The sequence below is a fragment of the Bos taurus genome, chromosome 4, assembly GCF_002263795.3.
Source record: "Bos taurus isolate L1 Dominette 01449 registration number 42190680 breed Hereford chromosome 4, ARS-UCD2.0, whole genome shotgun sequence".
Taxonomy (NCBI): domain Eukaryota; kingdom Metazoa; phylum Chordata; class Mammalia; order Artiodactyla; family Bovidae; genus Bos; species Bos taurus.
Genome location: NC_037331.1, coordinates 63,992,146 through 64,010,520, shown reverse-complemented (window position 1 = coordinate 64,010,520; position 18,375 = coordinate 63,992,146). Strand labels below are relative to the sequence as shown.

Here is an 18,375-nt window from a genome sequence, read left to right as displayed (position 1 = left end):
GAAAAAGGTAGGAAAAAACTGACGGAAGAGATGGGTAGGGGCGGAGATGTTAAGGAGGAAAAAGCAAGGACAGAGGAGGAAGGGGGAGAAGGTAGCACAGAGCGGGGGGGTGAACTGGGGACAGGTGTGCCCAGAGGCCCCACCAGGCCCCGCCCTCAGCCCCGCCCACCTAGCGCCCCCGCCCCGCCCCGCTCCCCAGGCCCCGCCCCGCCATCAGGCCCAGCCCTCTCAGGTCCCTCCCGGTCCTTCCCAGTCCCGCCTCGCCCGCGGCGGCCCCGGCATCAGGTGACAGCCCGGAAACAGCGGAAGCGGATGAGGGAAGCGCGGCCGCGGCCCGGGGGGGCGGTGCAGAGCTGCAGGATCCTCGGCCTCTTCCCGGCCCCCTTCGCGGCTCTCATGCGGCTCCCTCGCTGACACCTGAAATCCACCTCTCGCCGTCCTCCTGGGGATCGCGGGGTCGCCGAGCTTGCCGCCCTCGGCGGCTGAAGTCATCGTTGTGCGGGCCCGCGGCGGTCGTCCATGGAGATCAGGCGGGGCGGCGATGGCCCCCCACGGGGGCCCGTCCTGCACATCGTAGTGGTCGGCTTTCATCACAAGAAGGGCTGCCAGGTGAGGAAGGGGCCTGTGCCCGCCCCTGGCTGTTCTGGCGTTCGCGCGCCGCCGACACCCACGCCGTTCCGCTCGGCTCAGACCATCTTCCAGTGCCCTCGGCCCTCCGCCCCTGAACTTGACTCCTCTCTCCTGATCCTCGCACTCACCTTACCTGAAGCCCACCCCGCACGCTCCCTGTTTTCCCCTCCCCCTGAAAATTGTATCTTGAGCAGCGGAGGAGCTATGTGTCGGTATGTTGGGGTTGGTAGATATTTAGGTTCTTCTGTGGAGTCAGAGGAAGGAATCGATGGTCGGCCCACTCTCTTCCTCATCCATCTCGGTCTCCGTTGACTTTCTGGTTGTCTGCTTTTAGTGGGATTCCCTTAGAAAAAAAAAATCAGCACTTGGGCTGCGTTTTCAAGGTAATGAGCTCTGGGCTTCCGCACGAGTACCTTAGGATGGTCGAAGCACATGCGGCACCGTGGGAAAATCAACTTCCTTTGTTTATCTGTGAAAGCCCTGGAACCCCTGTTGGGCTGATGTACTGACTCCGCCCCCCTTCCCATTCGGCCTTCGAGTTCCTTTTTAGTCTTGTCCAGATCTTCCCTTTTGATGAGAGGTAGACTCTCCAGTTCAGTTGCAGTGAGGGGAAGTGTTATTTACTGAGCAAAGAAACGTGCAAATATTAAGTCATTTTTAAGCTTCTTCACTGAAATGGTGAACGGGAACAATAGGACATCTGCAATCTATGTATCGAAGGCAGGGGAACAAAGGTAGAGGATTATTTAATGAGCGCAGAACTGGAAGGCAATGATGTCATAATGTGCTAGTGAACAGTAAATTGAAATGCTTAAAGTAATAAAAATGCTGATTGCTACCGCTAGGTAATGTAGCATTTCAAAGAAAATGTAATATTTTAAAAGACTGATTGGCAAAATTTCAGTTCATTAGAGGATAATGACAGAAAAATGATGGAATGAAAGTAGTTGTGTATGTATGTGTTTTAAAGACAGCTTCACTTAAAAATATATTCCTCATCCTTCAAGTAAAAATGACATAGTTACCAAGGAGGAAGTGACATTGTTCAGGGTAGTATTAGAAAATTCCAAGCAACAGCAGTGGAATATATATGGTTTTTAAATGTGGCCTTATATTTGGAGGTAAGAAAATAAATATTTGAGATAATTGTACTATGGCATGTAAGTAGTGCCTTTATGCTCAGTCGTGTCTGACTCTTTTCAACCCCATGGATTGTAGCCCTGCCAGGCTTCTCTGTCCATGGGATTCTCTAGGCAAGAATAACTGGAGTGGGTTGCCATTTCCTACCCAAGGGATCTTCCCGAGCCAGGGGTAGAGTCCACGTTTCCTGCATGGCAGGTGAGTTCTTTACCACTGGGCTACCTAGGAAGCCTGTAAACAGTGTTCATCATCCTTAGACTTTTAATACTTTAAAACTTCATCTAGTTGTATGACAACTAACATCAAAGAGATGAAGTTTTATAGTATTAAAAATCTAAGGATGATGAACACCGCTTACCTCAGATATGGGTGAAGAAACTGAAACTTGGAGGAAGTAACTGATCTTGCCACGGTTATGCTGGAGTCAGGCTTAGAATTGCCTTGGCACCACGTGTGTTCATTCAGCTGAGCCACATGGCATGTAGGAGTCTGTATGAAAAAGTAAGGAGTGGGTCCCGTTCACAACCAAACGAAATTTTTAATGACAAAAAAGAAGAAAATATTCGTAGGGAATAGAATAAAATCTTTTAATCATTTTTGTCATCTAAAGTCAAGATTATTATGTGTTCTCTCTGTTTTATTGGTAGAAGTAATATAATTTATGTTTCCAGTAAGGAAAAATGATTTATTGTATGAAAAATATATACTAATTAGGGATTGCTGCTGCTGCTAAGTCACTTCAGTCGTGTCCGACTCTGTGCGACCCCATAGAGGGCAGCCCACCAGGCTCCCCTGTCCCTGGGATTCTCCAGGCAAGAACACTGGAGTGGGTTGCCATTTCCTTCTCCAATGCATGAAAGTGAAAAGTGAAAGTGAAGTCGCTCAGTCGTGTCTGACTCTTCGAGACCCCATGGACTGCAGCCTACCAGGCTCCTCCGTCCATGGGATTCTCCAGGCAAGAGTACTGGAGTGGGTTGCCATTGCCTTCTCCAATTAGGGATTAAAGAGCACTAAACAACAGATTTTAAAATGAAGCAGAACTCTGAGGTGAAGCAGCAACCTGGATGCCATGATCTTTCTCAGGATTTATATGGCTTTTGCTTTCAGCCCTGAGACTGATTGTTTTGTGTGTTTTGGGTTTTTTTGGCCATGCTGCTTGGCTTGCAGGATCTTAGTTCTCCAACCGGGGATGGAACCTAGGCCCCAGCAGTGAAAGCACCAAGTCCTAACCACTAGGCCACCAGGGGATTCCCTAAAATGAGAATTTATAGCCAAGGAGCAAAGTGGGGGCCAATGGCTGGAAACTTACTACATCAAGGGTCAGAGGGGTTTCTAGCTAAAGCCACCTAATGGGATACTTGATAAAATTAGGCAAGGCAGAAGTGAACCAGGAAGCCCAAAGTCAGAGCCTCATTGAGAAGAGAGTTCAGAGGAGCCTGACTAGTTTGGTTAAGACGAGCCTCATTGTCAGCACTGACATTGAAGCCCAGATGTCCCTAGTCTTTATAACTGCAACTCTTTTAGTAGCACTTTTAGGTTGTAGGCTTTTAGTAGAAAGGAAAAATACATGCCTTGTATATTACAAAAATATTTTGTAATCTGCATGATGCCTCATGGAGACCAAAGCAATGATTTTTTTAATACATACACTTACTGAGTGTTTTCTCACCTGGGGTGCTGATAGAATTAAAGAGAATGCAAAAGGTTCTACCACAATGCAGTGAAAGATGCATTGTTATTGTCTTATTGCTGACTGAAAACAGTTTTTTTTAAAGTATACTTAAATAGAATGGCAGAAATCGAAGAGCTAAGAACCTGGTTCTGCAAATCAAACAAGAATTTGTTATAATTTGTCAAAGTCAAAATGCAGTGAGCAGAAAGGTGATTTTTAGATTGAACTAGTGCATATTCTATAGTTTTTACTTATAATTTTAATAGAACTATTACTATTTCTCACAAAAATTTTAACTTACTAATAATCGATTTTTTTTTCTATTGCTCCTCAAATTGAAATTGGGTGGAGAAATGACACTATGATTTCTAGACTCTAAAGAGAGTTATAATTGTGTGAGTTAATAATCTGAAAAACTTCTAAAATCCTCTGTGGTGGTAGTCAGGTGGTGCCTAGGGACTGCTAAATAGCCACTCCACTCAGACAGCAGAGCAAATGAATGAAAAGGCTCTCACACTGAGTTGGTTGATAAAACTGACAGGTCAATGCAGTCAAAAATAATTAAACTTTTGCTGGAGACATAATTTGTATAAATTAGTGGAAGTTCATCCAGCTGGAATAGGATGTTCAGCTGATGTGTAATAGTATAGAAAAAGATGGGAAAATAGTTTGTTCAACTACATTTCTAATTTTTGGTTGCCCTACTTTCCTCCCTTTTTTGCCTTAGTTTTTATAAAATATCAAGAAAGTGTACTAAAAATCCAATATAAGTCATACTGGATTTTCCAGGTGTCTCAGTGGTAAAGAATCTGCCTGCCAATGCAGGAGACACAAGAGATAAGAGTTCAATCCCTGGGTTGGTAGGAAATGACAGCCAACTCCAGTATTCTTGCCTGGGAAATTCCATAAACAAAGGAGCCTGATGGGCTACAGCCATGGGGTCACAAAGAGTCAGACATGACTGAACACATAGGCAAAACATACGTCGTATTAGTTCTTAAATGATGTTCTTCACTTTTGCAAATGATTCTAGAAGACCTACAACTCTGCTTTCTTAAAAAAATTTTTATTGGAGTATAGTTGATTTATAATGTGTTAGTTTCTGATGTACAGCAAGTGAATCAGTTACACATAAATCCCACTATTTTTTAGATTCTTTCCCATATAGATCATTAGAGAGTGTTGAGGAGAGTTCCCTGTGCTATAAATAGGTCCTTATTATCTATTTTTATATAGTAGTATATATATGTCAGTCCCAGTCTCCCAGTTTAACCTTCCTCCCTTTCCCCCTACTCACCACAAGTTTGTTTTCTACATCCATGACTCTCTTTCTATTTTGTAAATAAATTCATTTGTACCATTTTTTTAGATTCCACATACAAGCGATATCATATGATATCTATCTTTCTCAGTCTGAGTTACTTCACTCAGTATGACAATCTCTAGGTCCATCCATGTTGCTGCAAATGGCATTATTTAGTTCTTTTTTATGGTTGAATAATATTCCATTATATATGCACCACATCTTTATCTTTTCCTCTGTCAACGGACATTCAGGTTGCTTCCATCTCCTGGCTACTGTAAATAGTGCTACAATGAACATTGGGGTGCATGTATCCAACTCTGCTTTCTTAATCTGTCAAAAATCCAAATATGTTTGATATTCTGTTACTCCTTGGAAGAAAAGTTATGACCAACCTAGATAGCATATTCAAAAGCAGAGACATTACTTTGCCAACAAAAGTCCATCTAGTCAAGGCTATGGTTCTTCCAGTGGTCATGTATGGATGTGAGAGTTGGACTGTGAAGAAGGCTGAGCGCCAAAGAATTGATGCTTTTGAACTGTGGTGTTGGAGAAGACTCTTGAGAGTCCCTTGGACTGCAAGGAGATCCAACCAGTCCATTCCGAAGGAGATCCGCCCTGGGATTTCTTTGGAAGGAATGATACTAAAGCTGAAACTCCGGTACTTTAGCCACCTCATGCGAAAAGTTGACTCATTGGAAAAGACTCTGATGCTGGGAGGGATTGGGGGCAGGAGGAGAAGGGGATGACAGAGGATGAGATGGCTGGATGGCATCACTGATTTGATGGACGTGAGTCTGAGTGAACCCCAGGAGTTGGTGATGGACAGGGAGGCCTGGTGTGCTGCGATTCATGGGGTTGCAAAGAGTCGGACATGACTGAGCGACTGAACTGAACTGAAAGTTAAATGCTTCAGGTGTTTCAGACTTTTTAATTACATAAGGTTTCCCTCAGGATGAATTAATCAGGTACCTTCTTGTGTAAAGGATTAAAAGTACATGGCTCATTGAACTGTGGCTGGCTTCGGATTGTTTTAGGCGGTTTGAGGGTGCTTTGTTAGACTGCTCTTCCAAGTACTGAAAATGCTGCAGGTCATGTTGAGCATCAGTTCATTCAATGCACTGAGATCATTCATAGAAAAAATTTCCATACTTGGTTGTAATTTATAATATTTAGATTCAAGTGAGCCGAAGTTAAACTTTCGTTTAAAAAAGTAACTCCATGTAACACTGTGCTGGGTTGAACATGGTGACTTTATCTAGAGGAATGTACTAAATTTTTGTAGACTCTTCTGCTATATTCTGCTGTAAAGGTGCTCTATAATGCTGTGATAAAGAAGTCAGGTCCGTTCACATGGGCCAGAGGAAAAGCCATTTGTGTTGAAGGTCCTCAAACTAGGCATGTAGATGTTCATTCCTTCATCTTGTTTCTGACATTTTTCCACCTTTGAGGCCTTCAGATGTATTTTAAATGAAAAATGCCTCTTAAATTAGAATGAACATCTATTAACGTTATCATTTGATTATTTTCTCACTTTTATTTGGTTAATTCATGGGGATGGATTCTTCTATAGGTACACATTCGTTTCTAGTGGTCGTTCTCATTTATTGATATACTTAACATTTAGGACATTTTAGGTGAGCTAAGGTACTACCATGACATTTCAAATGGTTTTGAAATATTTACTCATTCCGACTCTTCCCCTGAAATTGTTTAAAATTTAGCACTTAGTAAAGAACTCTTCTTCCTTAAAAAGTCACCTGCAGTTAGACTCATTGCTAATGCTACGCTAAGTCGCTTCAGTCATGTCTGACTCTGTGCGACCCCATAGACGGCAGCCACCAGGCTCCCCCATCCCTGGGATTCTCCAGGCAAGAACACTGGAGTGGGTTGCCATTTCCTTCTCCAATGCATGAAAGTGAAAAGTGAAAGCAAAGTCGCTCAGTCCTGTCCGACTCCCAGCGACCCCATGGACTGCAGCCTACCAGGCTCCTCCATCCATGGGATTCTCCAGGCAAAAGTACTGGAGTGGGGTGCCATTGCCTTCTCTGGTTAGACTCATTAACATGAGGTAATTTGTAGACTTCTCTGTAGCAGTTTGCTTAGATTGTGTGTCCCAGAGTTTTGCTTGCTCTTTATTTGCTTTGTGGAAGTAAATATATAAACTGAATTTGTCAGATTCACCATAATTTTGGCAAAATAACATAATCAATGTATAGCAAATAAATCTGGTTATTTCTTAGAGTGGAACTTTTTTAAGCACTCAAATTAGTAGGAAATAGTTATTTTCCAAAAATGATGTCATAGAAAGTTGAAATTAGGGACTTCCCTGGCAGTCCAGTGTTCATACTCTGTGCACCTAATGCAGAGGGCACAGGTTCAATCCCTGGACCTGGAACTAAGATCCTGCATGGCACAGCCAAAAAAAAAAAAAAAATCCAAACCAAAAACAGTTGGAATTATTGCTTTAATTTTGGCCACTATTCTGGTAGAGTTCATGGTTTTATATACGTAGCTAACAGTTTTAGTTCTTGAAGAAACTGCTTTTACCAGCCTGTACTTCTCTAAAAGGTAGAATCGTGAAAGAACTAGAACTCACGTTTGCACTAATTACAGCAGTGAATAAAGCAACTAGATACAGTGAAGAGAACAGTGTATTTTCCTTTTGGACTGAGTGGGCTGATCAGAGGAAAGTATCTGTGAGTGGCAGGATGAAGCATTGTAAATTCAGGGGTGGGTTGAGGAGATCTGGAGGGACATTTGGTTTACGTTAGGGTTATAGTGTCAAGTTCTGACCCACTTCAGGTTTTGGGGACAGAAGGCTGGCTGACAAATATACAGTTTAGGCACCTGCTGTTGATGGGATCCTGTGGTGACAATGATGAAATATTGGGGAGATCTTATTTATAATTCTTGTTGTAATTAAATAGGTCTTTGGGACAGTAAAAACAAATTTTGTGAGAATTAGAGGTTAGGGAAGAATAAAATCTAAAGTTTGGGGGGTTTTTTGTTCTTTTTTTAGCTATGCAGAAAAACTCCTGAAATGAGATTGCGTTTTCTGGCCCTCCATAGCATTTTTATATGTGGGTGGAGGTTTCTACCTGATTTTAGCCATGCTTTTTCTGTGCTGAAATGATGAAACTTTCTCACTTTGTAGGGCTGCAACATTAACACTTAGTAGCAGTGGAATAGGTTTTTTTTTAGGCCTTGGCATCACAGCTAAGCAGGATAGGGGGGCAGGGGGGCAGCCTTCAAGAAATCAGGAAGATTCTTTTGTCTTAAGATTCTCCGCAGATGGCTAGACAGTGCCCAAGAGCCTAAGAGTATATAAATTTCTTTCTTTACCTTAAGTCTTTGATCCCCAGTAACCCATAAGTTACCTAAGTAATATCATGGGTAGTCTTCTCCTTGTTATCAGTGTGATTGCAGATCCTTTGCTGAGCACAGATTTTGCAGGGATGGGCACTATAAGAGGAAGATGAAGACCTATCTACTGAATAATTTTTTAAAAGACTGGTCCTATTATATTCTTTGGTTAAGATGCCATCAGATTAAAAACTCGTTTTCTCCTAGGATATTTTTAGAGGCTGTTATTTAAGTTGATTTTTTGGACAGGTTTTAAAATAGTATTTCAGCTGTTTTAAGAAATGACATTTCTTTTCAGAAGTAATATGTGTTCACTGTGATAGAAAAGTGAGAATATAGAGAAAAAAGAAGACTGGCACTTAAAATCCTTTATCCTAGAGAAGTCTGCCTCAATAAATATTCCTCCATTTCTCCATTTTTAATTAATATACATAGCTTTTTCCAGAAATGTATTAAACTATAAACAAGTTTTTTGACCTGCCTTTTTAATGTAACTTTATACTATTAATATCTTCCATTTTGAGAAGTATTGAATTTTAGCATCTTAAAATAGCTAAGTATTTTATTGAAATCTTTATTTAACTGGTCTCCTTTTTAGACACTTAGGTGGCATTCCAGTGTTTTGCTGTTTTAAATAGTGCAGCCAAGAACATCATTGTGACATTGCACCATTTTTCTTTTCTTTTTTTTTTTTTAATGGAGAGCTTGTTAAAATAAACTTTGAAGCAGAATATCCTGGACACAATTTAAATTACTCTGGATGATTCTGTCTTCATCACAAATGTCACCCATTGTACTGTGGCATTCTGGGTTTATTTTAACATAGGGTGATTCGCACATGCCTCTGACTCAGCGGGGCTTTTGATAACCAGTCAGAGAGAGGGAGATGATGGAGCAGTTAGCAGTTACTTCTCAGTGTCGACCAGAAACAACGCTGTAGTTTTCAACTTACCCTCCCTTCTTTCTCATGTGTTGCTTCTTTTCTTTTGTGGACTGGAAGGGCATATCTACTAAATGTGTATGAAATACAATGACAGTCATGAATTTTGAAAGAAGACCTAAAGAATTCTCTTTATCTAGGGGTTCATGATAGCTAGTTAAGCTGATAGATGCTTTTCTCACTTGTTCCTGGTCGGCAGTGTTCTAGGTAATTAAATCGTCAGAAGTCCAAGTTCAGGGTAGACTGTTTGGGTGTTCAGTTAGATTTGAAAACAGCCCTCTGCACTTGTATTTTCTTAATCCAACTTGTTGTCACAAGGTTTGCTACCTATGTATTAAGGGAATCACTGCAGAGTTGTTAATGAAACCTGTTCCTGCTCCCATAGCCTTCACAGGTGATATTAGTAATTTGTTAGGTTGTATTTGGTGGGTATGGTGCACACCCAGAAATTGAAATCTTTTTTGCCGTGTAGAAGTTCAGTATTGAAATGTTCAAAATAAATTTATGTGTAACAGATTGCTAAGACAGAGTTTATTAAAATAGATTTAATCATTTATTAAGAAGTTTTCTAATTTTTTTCCTGTAAGAAAATAATTTTTTGTCATCTTAGTATATATTCGCAATAGCCTAGAGATTAATGTTCCATTTATATCATCTTTTCCAGAAGGTCAGTCTTCAACATTGCACCAGATATTTTTTTAATAATTTCTCTTCCTGTCTTCCCATTGTTACTGTTTAGTCGCTAGGTCGTGTCCGACTCTTTGCGACCCTGTAGACTGTAGCCTGCCAGGCTCCTCTGTCCAGGAGATTTCCCAGGCAAGAGTACAGGAGTGGCTTGCCATTTCCTTCTCTAGGGGCTTTGTATATGGAATTCTTTATATCCCTTTGTAATTTCAGCTCTGCCAACTTTGTTAGAGAATAGTGAGGAAGAGTGCCAGTTCTTTTCTAGCACTGAATCTTCCAGAAATTTGCAAAGGAAAGTATAACTTAGAGAAGACCTACTTTTAATGTCCAGCATTTCATTTAAAGTGAAAAATTCTGACAGAGCCTTGGTGCCTATAATGTTTTGACTGTTACAAAAACAAATCCCTAAGATGCTTACAAAGGAAGCAGAGAAGTGGAGCAGCTGATTCAGAATCTCATGAAGTCCTCTCCTTCCCTCAGTAAGCCTTGTATCCTTATCAGTGGAGTCCACGGATGTGTTTAGTTGATGTGCTGTTTGGCACTGTGGCTTCTATGGGTCTCTGACAGTGGAGTGGATGTTGCATTGTTAGATAGCAAACAAGGGTATTTTTGAAGTACTCAAAGTTCACATTAGGACACTATGTTATTGTTTTGGTTTTGTAGTTTTTCATTGGTGTTTTTCCAACCTTTTGCTTCTGAAGACAAAGTAAATGGACTCTGACTGAAGTGAAATTACTCACTCGTGTCCGACTCTTTGCAATCCCATGGACTGTAGTCTGCCAGGCTTCTCTGTCCATGGGATTTTCCAGGCAAGAGTACTGGAGTGGGTTGCCATTTCCTTCTCCAGGGGATCTTCCTGACCCAGGGATCGAACCCAGGTCTTTTGCATTGCAGGCAGACTCTTTACCCTCTGAGCCACCAGGGAAGGGGATCCCAATTTGACTTGAAAACTATGGGAAAGGGTGGTAACTTTTATTATTCCTGGAGAGTAAACATATGTCACTATTTTTTACATAGTTCATTTAGCATTTTGAAAAATTGTCTTTTTATTCCTTGTGGTTAGAAAATTATTATTCAGCTTTTGGGCTTCCCTGGTGGCTCAGTAGTAAAAGAATCTGCCTGCCAATGCAGGAGATGTGGGTTTGATCTCTGGGTGGGGAAGATCCCCTGGAGAAGGAAATGGCAACCTACTCCAGTATTCTTGCCTGGGAAATCCCATGGACAAAAGAACCTGGCTACAGTCCATGGGGTTGCAAAAGAGTTGGATATAACTTAGTAACTTGTTCAATCAATCAGTGGTGTCTGACTGCAGCTCCATGGACTGCAGCACGCCAGGCTTCCCTATCCTTCACCATCTCCCAAAGTTTGCTCAAACTCATGTCCATTGAGTCAGTGATGCCATCCAATCATCTCATCCTCTGTCATCCCCTTCTCCTCTTGCCTTCAGTCTTTCCCAGCATCAGGGTCTTTTCTAATGAGTCAGCTCCTCACATCAGGTGACCAAAGTAAGGAGCTTCAGCATTAGTCCTGCCAACGAATATTCAGGGTTGATTTTCTTTGGGATTGACTGGTTTGATCTCCTTGGAGTCCAAGGGACTCTCAAGAATCTTCTCCAGAATCACAGTTCAAAGACATCAGTTCTTCAGCGCTCAGCCTTTCTTATTGTCCATCTCTCTCATCCGTGCGTAACTACTTGAAAACCACAGCTTTGACTATACGGACCTTTGTCAGCAAAGTAATTTCTCTGCTTTTTAATATGCTGTCTAGGTTTTTCATAGCTTTTCTTCCAAGGAGCAAGCGTCTTTTAATTTCATGGCTGCAGTCACTGTCTGCAGTGATTTTGGAGCCCCCCAAAATAAAGTGTGTCACTGTTTCTATTGTTTCCTTGTGTATTTGCCATGAAGTGATGGGACTGGATGCATGATCTTAGTTTTTTGAATGTTGAGTTTTAAGCCAGCTTTTTCACTCTCCTCTTTCACCTTCATCAAGAGGCTCTTTAATTCTTCTTTGCTTTCTGCTGTTAGCGTGGTGTCATCTACATATCTGCTACTGCTGCTGCTAAGGCATGTCAGTCGTGTCCAACTCTGTGCGACCCCATAGACGGCAGCCCACCAGGCCCCCCTATCCCTGGGATTCTCCAGGCAAGAACACTGGAGTGGGTTGCCATTTCTTTCTCCAATGCATGAAAGTGAAAAGTGAAAGTGAAGTCGCTCAGTCGTGTCCGACTCTTAGCGACCCCATGGACTGCAGCCCACCAGGCTCCTCCGTCCATGGGATTTTCCAGGCAAGAGTATTGGAGTGGGGTGCCAGTGCCTTCTCTACTACACATCTGAAGTTATTGTTATTCTTGGCAATCTTGATTCCAGCTTGTGCTTCATCCAGCCTGACATTTCACATTATGTACTCTGCATATAAGTTAAATAAGCAGGGTAATAATATAGCCTTGATGTACTCCTTTCCCAATTTTGAACCAGTGCGTTATTCCATGTCCAGTTCTGACTTTAGCGACTAAACAACAATTCAGTTTTCACTTGTTAACAATCATCCTTTGTCTTCTTTTTCCCTCCTCTTATCTTCTTTTAAGTTATTTAAGTGTGAAAATTTTATTGCTAATTGAGATCAAAATAGATTTTGCCGTATGAGTGTTTGTTGACATAAAAAGATATTTGAAATATGTGTGATTTAATATTTAGTGTTATCCTTTCAGTTCAGTTCAGTTCAGTCGCTCAGTCATGTCCGACTCTTTGCAACCCCATGAATCGCAGCACGCCAGGCCTCCCTGTCCATCACCAACTCCCGGAGTTTACCCAAACTCATATCCATCGAGTCAGTGATGCCATCTAGCCATCTCATCCTCTGTCGTCCGCTTCTCCTGCCCCCAATCCCTCCCAGCATCAGAGTCTTTTCCAATGAGTCAACTCTTCACATGAGATGGCCAAAGTATTGGAGTTTCAGCTTTAGCATCAGTCCTTCCAATGTTATCCTTTAGGGGATATATATTAATATCATATTATATATTAATATTTACTAATTTAATATTTTTAGGGGAGCAATTGATACATTTGTTACACACTGTCTGTGCTAATACCTTACCAGATACCATGTTTGATCTCCATATTTAACTTAGATTTTGGGCTGTGAACTTTCACTATATAATAGTTCTCTTACTGGATGATAATCATTCTAAATATTTCTTAGTCTCTGGAGATATACTTTGTTTTTTGTCAGTGATTTTTCACATATACTCAGGGCTGCCATATACAGTGTGCAGACCCTGTACAGCATGGCTGCAGGGGAGAGCCCTTCCAGTAGACTGCCATTGTTGGTGGGTCCCCCTAGACTATACAGTGAGACTGCCTATATACCTGCCTTTACTTTCTGCTTAGTTTTATTGGCTTTATTGTTTAAATTGTGTTTTGATTCAACAGAGTATTATGTAAGAGTCTCAGGTAACCTCCAAGAGAATTCCTCTTAAGCCTTTGTGCCGTGAATTGTATGTCTGTGGATTATTTTGGATATATTGAATGGGAGCATACAGAGTATTCAGTCAGCACTCAAAACATGTAGAATTTACACCTTAAGATTTAGAAATCCCATTAAGTGCAAATAACAGATTCACTGTTGTTTTGTTTTTCCCCACACATCAACTGGGTATCTAACAATTTAGTCCTATTCTACACTAGCTACCCAGAGTTAGCCTCATACTGCACAGGTTTAAGGGCTCAGCCCCACAAGATGCCCTTACTTTAGACACCAGTCCCAGGTCCCCAGGCTACCTGCATTTCTGTCCAACTTGGCTACAAATTCAGGGGTTCCCGTGTTCCCCATTTAGATTCTGAGATTTCCTAGAGCAACTCACAAAACTCAGGAAAACACTGCTTACTTTTACTGATTTATTTAAGGATACCTCTCTGGAATAGCCCAATGGGAGAGATGCATAGGATAAAGTATGTGAGCTGAAGCATGGAACTTGCAAGTCCTCTCTGGGAACAGCATCCTCCCAGCACCTCAATGTCTTCATCAGCTGAGAAGCTTCCTGAACCTGATTGTTTGGGGATTTTATGGAGGTTTCATTACATAGGCATGATGGATTAAATCAGTAGACATTGGTGATTGAACTCAATCTCCACTCCCTCTCCCCTCCCTGAGATTGAGAGGTGGAGCTGACAGTTCCTAGCTTTGAATCAAGGCTTTCTCATTCTGGTGACCAGGCCCGGTTCCAGAGTCATTTAACCCCACCTAGAGTCCACCTCCTTAGCTTGTTGTTGTTCAGTTGCTCAGCCGTATCTGACTCTTTGCAACCCCGTGAACTGCAGTACGCCAGGCCACCCTGTCCCTCATCAGCTCCTGGAACTTGTTCAAACTAACGTGCGTTGGGTCGGTGATGCCAGTCCAATCATCTTGTTCTCTTTGCTCCCCTTCTCCTCCAGCCTTCAGACACTGGCGTGGTTGCAAGCATCTTCTTTTGAATAACAAAAGATGTTCCTATCACTTGGAAAATTCCAAAGGGTTGTAGGAGCTTAGGGTTAGGACCAGGGACATAGGTCAAATATATATATATTTTTATTACATTATACTTAACTGTCCTGTATAGCTAATAATAATGTTTAAAAAAAAAGCTATAAAAATATTCAACAGTAGAGAGTTGACTAAATAATGAAACAAAACTATATTGAAATTATTGTTTATGTGTAGACACAAAGGAGTTTGTGTGGAAGTGTTATAAACTTGATTAGCAAGTTTAGCCATCTCCAAATGCAAGGATTTGTTGGTGGCAGGTAAACCAGTAGAATTCTAGAAAGTTGCCAACACAATATAGGCAATGTTCAATTTGTAAAAAGTTGTATCACCAAAGTTGGCTGTTTGAAATTCTGAATACATATTCCCAAAGAAGTGTTGTTAAAAATATTCTGGGTGCAAATCAGTCTAAAGCTGCTTTAATTTACTCATGGAATTCTTAGAGCATGCATAGTATCTACACTTAAAACAGTTTGATGAGTTGACTATATTTTATATTCCAACTAGAGTCACTCAAAGCAGATTTTCCTTCAGTAGAATCAGGAGAATATATTGAACATAACATAGCCTCAGATATTAATTAGACTCTGGCCATTGGTAACTTGTTAACTAAATCATCAGAAAAATAGATCTTTTCACCTCCCTTTGCTTCCAAAATGATAGGATGTAAATAAGATTTCCTTCAGAAATTTGGAACTCCTTGTGGTTATCTTTTGCTTTTTTTAAATGCTAAAAGCAGTCATTTAAAAATAAATACCAGTTTACCTAAAAGTAAACGATAATATTTTCAACTTACCGTCAAGTGGTTTAGAAAATGTATCCGTATACACGTGCAACACAAATAAAGCACATGTGGACAAAAATTAGCAGTTTGTGAATACAGATGAAAGTTAAAAGATTGTTCGAATTTTCTATAACTTGGAAATTTTAAAAAACGATGAAAAGGAAAAAGCAGGAATATTCCTTTATCTCCAACTCTATTTACCTCTCCAGAGATAAAACATCTTTATATTAAAGATGTTTTTCAAGGATGTTTTTTAATTCATTTACAAAGATGTGCTATGTAACTATTTGCATAAATGGGATTACAGTAGAAGTAGGATTATACTATATTTACTGATACCCTGCTTCCTCATTAAATTTAATAGTTGCATTAATTTTCTATTGCTGTTACCACAAGCCACACACTTAAAACAGTGCAAATTTATTAAGAGTTCTGGAGGTCAGAAATCTGAAATGGGTTTCAGTAAGGCTAAAATCAAGGTGTTGGCAGCTCTGCGTTGCTTCAGGATAATCTGAGGGAGAATTAGTTTTCTTGCATCTTCCAGCTTCTAGAGATCACCTGCACTCCTTCGCTCAAGGGACTTCTGAAGGCTCAAGTGCCTTCCTCCATCTTCAAAGCATCTTGAAGCAAATCATCATCACTGTCTCTGACTCTGTCTCTTCTGCTTCTCATAAGGACCCTTGTGATTACATTGGGACCGCCTGGATAATCCCCATCTGGAGATAATCCTGTCTGCAACATCCCTTTTGCATAGTAAAGTAAGGACAGATTCTGAGAATTAGGAGGTGGACATGTCTGGAGGGCTTTTATTTTACCTACTTTACAGTATATCACACCTGTCTTGCTTTATCTATATATATAAATCTACCATTCTTTTTAACAGCTGCAGAGAACTGATGTAAAATCTACTTGACCAATCCTCTGATGAATATTTAGTTTTCCAATTTTTACGCTACAGTAAGTCATATTACTGTGAACATTTTTGTACTGCTCCATGTGAATATCTGTGTGTATTCATGGAATAAATTCCTAAAATAGAACTTGCTGCTGCTGCTGCTGCTAAGTCGCTTCAGTCGTGTCCGACTCTGTGCAACCCCATAGATGGAAGCCCACCAGGCTCCCCCGTCCCTGGGATTCTCTAGGCAAGAACACTGGAGTGGGTTGCCATTTCCTTCTCCAATGCATGAAAGTGAAAAGTGAAAGTGAAGTCGCTCAGTCGTGTCCGACTCTTCTCGACCCCATGGACTGCAGCCCACCAGGCTCCTCCGTCCATGGGATTTTCCAGGCAAGAGTACTGGAGTGGGGTGCCATTGCCTTCTCCAAAATAGAACTTAAGTCAGAGTAAATGTATTATTGATTTGATAATTCTGCCAAATAGCCACCAAAACTGCTGTACCAATTTATAGTTACACAGCCAAACCCCATACTCTTGTCAACACAAAGTGTGAATAATTTTTTTCATGTTTTTCAATGATAAGTAAAAATTTTGAAATTACTTTCATATGTTTAAATAAGAGATTGAGCACTGTTGTACTACTTTCTTTTGGAATTTTCACGATTAAACTTGTCGAATGAAAAAAAAAAGGCGCAACATAAGAGTTGTGAGTTAAATTTTATTTGGGGGCAAAATGAGGAGTATAGCCCTGGAGACAGCCTCTAGGAAACGTCTGAGGAACTGCTCTGAAGAGGTAGCTGGGGAGGTCAGTATATATATCAATACTGTGTGATTTTGGAGAAGGGGGGATACATGGAGTTAAGCGCACATTTGGCAAAGGGTTACTGCTAGTCACAAGGAGCAGATATCCTTGTCAATGATTTTAGTGCTTTTCTAGATATAATTTAGAATTATATCTAAATTTTAAGATTTTAGATGTAAGAATTTAGGCTCATAAATATTCTGAAAATAATCTGACAGCCTGCTCTGCCAGTTCTTCTGAGAGCACAGAGTTCCGCATTCCTAATCTCTGCCCTAAATTCCGTGCAGAGTTTGTTGAAGGTCCGTGACTGCAGGGGTTAGTGACCTAATCCTTGTATAGACAGGTTTCAAGTGATAATTTTTAGTTGGCAAAAACTTTTTGGATCATAAAGAGCAACATACTTCTTGATATACTTGTGATCATTTGAATCCATGATGCTTATATTTATTTAAAAGCATGTTTATTCCATACTAAATGTTTTTTAAGTAAATATTATACATTAAAATTAGTGGTTTTCAAATGAAATTATTTTGTAATATTACCAAGTCTTCTTATGTTAAGTGTTATATATTGGGCTTTAGTGTTTACATAAAATACAATAATTTATTTCCTTGGTGTTTTGTGTGTGGGGGGGGGGGTTGTTGTTTTTCCTGTTAAACCAAGGATTCTGAGTTGGTAATTTTTTTTCTTTTTTAACTTTGTAACTACCTGATTCATAGCTTCAGCTTTGAACTTACATCCTTCTCTTTATGGCACATTTTGCCTCCCCTTACACTTTCAAGACAGAGAAGGCAATGGTACCCCACTCCAGTACTCTTGCCTGGAAAATCCCATGGACGGAGGAGCCTGGAAGGCTGCAGTTCATGAGGTTGCTGAGGGTCGGACACGACTGGGCAACTTCACTTTCACTTTTTACTTTCATGCATTGGAGAAGGAAATGGCAACCCACTCCAGTGTTCTTGCCTGGAGAATCCCAGGGACGGGGGAACCTGGTGGGCTGCCGTCTATGGGGTTGCATAGAGTCAGACACAACTGAAGCAACTTAGCTGCAGCAGCACACTTTGAAGAATTGCCAGTATAAAACTTGAGATTATTTATGCCTCCAGTTAACTGATATTAAATACCTGATCTTGGAGAGAAAGTTTGACTCCATAAACCAAACCTTTGAAAAATGCTTTCAAACTGAAATGTTGATTGCTTTTGAAGGTGGGGGGCAGGGAAATTTAAACATTTCAGTATGGCACTAGATTACCTGTCAAAAATAATCATTTCTAAAGCCCTTTTATAATCAGTCTCATATGACTAGTGGCACCTTGATTACCTTAAATGTAGGGAAATCAGCCATCATGTCCTTCCACATTAAAGGTGAGATCTAAAAGTGATTCTCATCCCTGTTGTTCCAACTTTAGTGTATTTATTACTGATGCAATGCAAATCCCTTTTAAGTATACTTTGAAAGAAAATTAAATGTAAGTCAGTGTGATACAATCCAGGTCTTCAGTATTGAATTTTGTCAGCTCTCATTGAGACAACCAAAAGACAAAGAAGGAGAGGGAAAAATGCTGGTAAACCTGGGGAATGCCAGAAACTGCGGGCTTATGCTAAAAACTTTGTTATTTCTATAAGACACAGTATTAGAGA

At 40.6% G+C, this 18,375-nt stretch overlaps 1 protein-coding gene across 5 annotated transcripts in view; it reads left to right on the top strand.

Annotated features, from left to right (window-relative positions):
• The first annotated feature begins 301 nt into the window (after positions 1 to 301).
• The window catches only part of AVL9 (AVL9 cell migration associated), a 65,923-nt gene continuing 47,849 nt past the window's right edge, over positions 302 to 18,375 (top strand). For all 5 annotated transcript variants that reach the window (XM_059885886.1, XM_059885885.1, XM_024991082.2 and 2 more), the window contains exon 1: positions 302 to 609. In XM_059885886.1, coding sequence (XP_059741869.1) covers positions 520 to 609 — 90 coding nt within the window. In that variant the 5' untranslated portion in view covers positions 302 to 519. The remainder of the gene's footprint in view (positions 610 to 18,375) is intronic.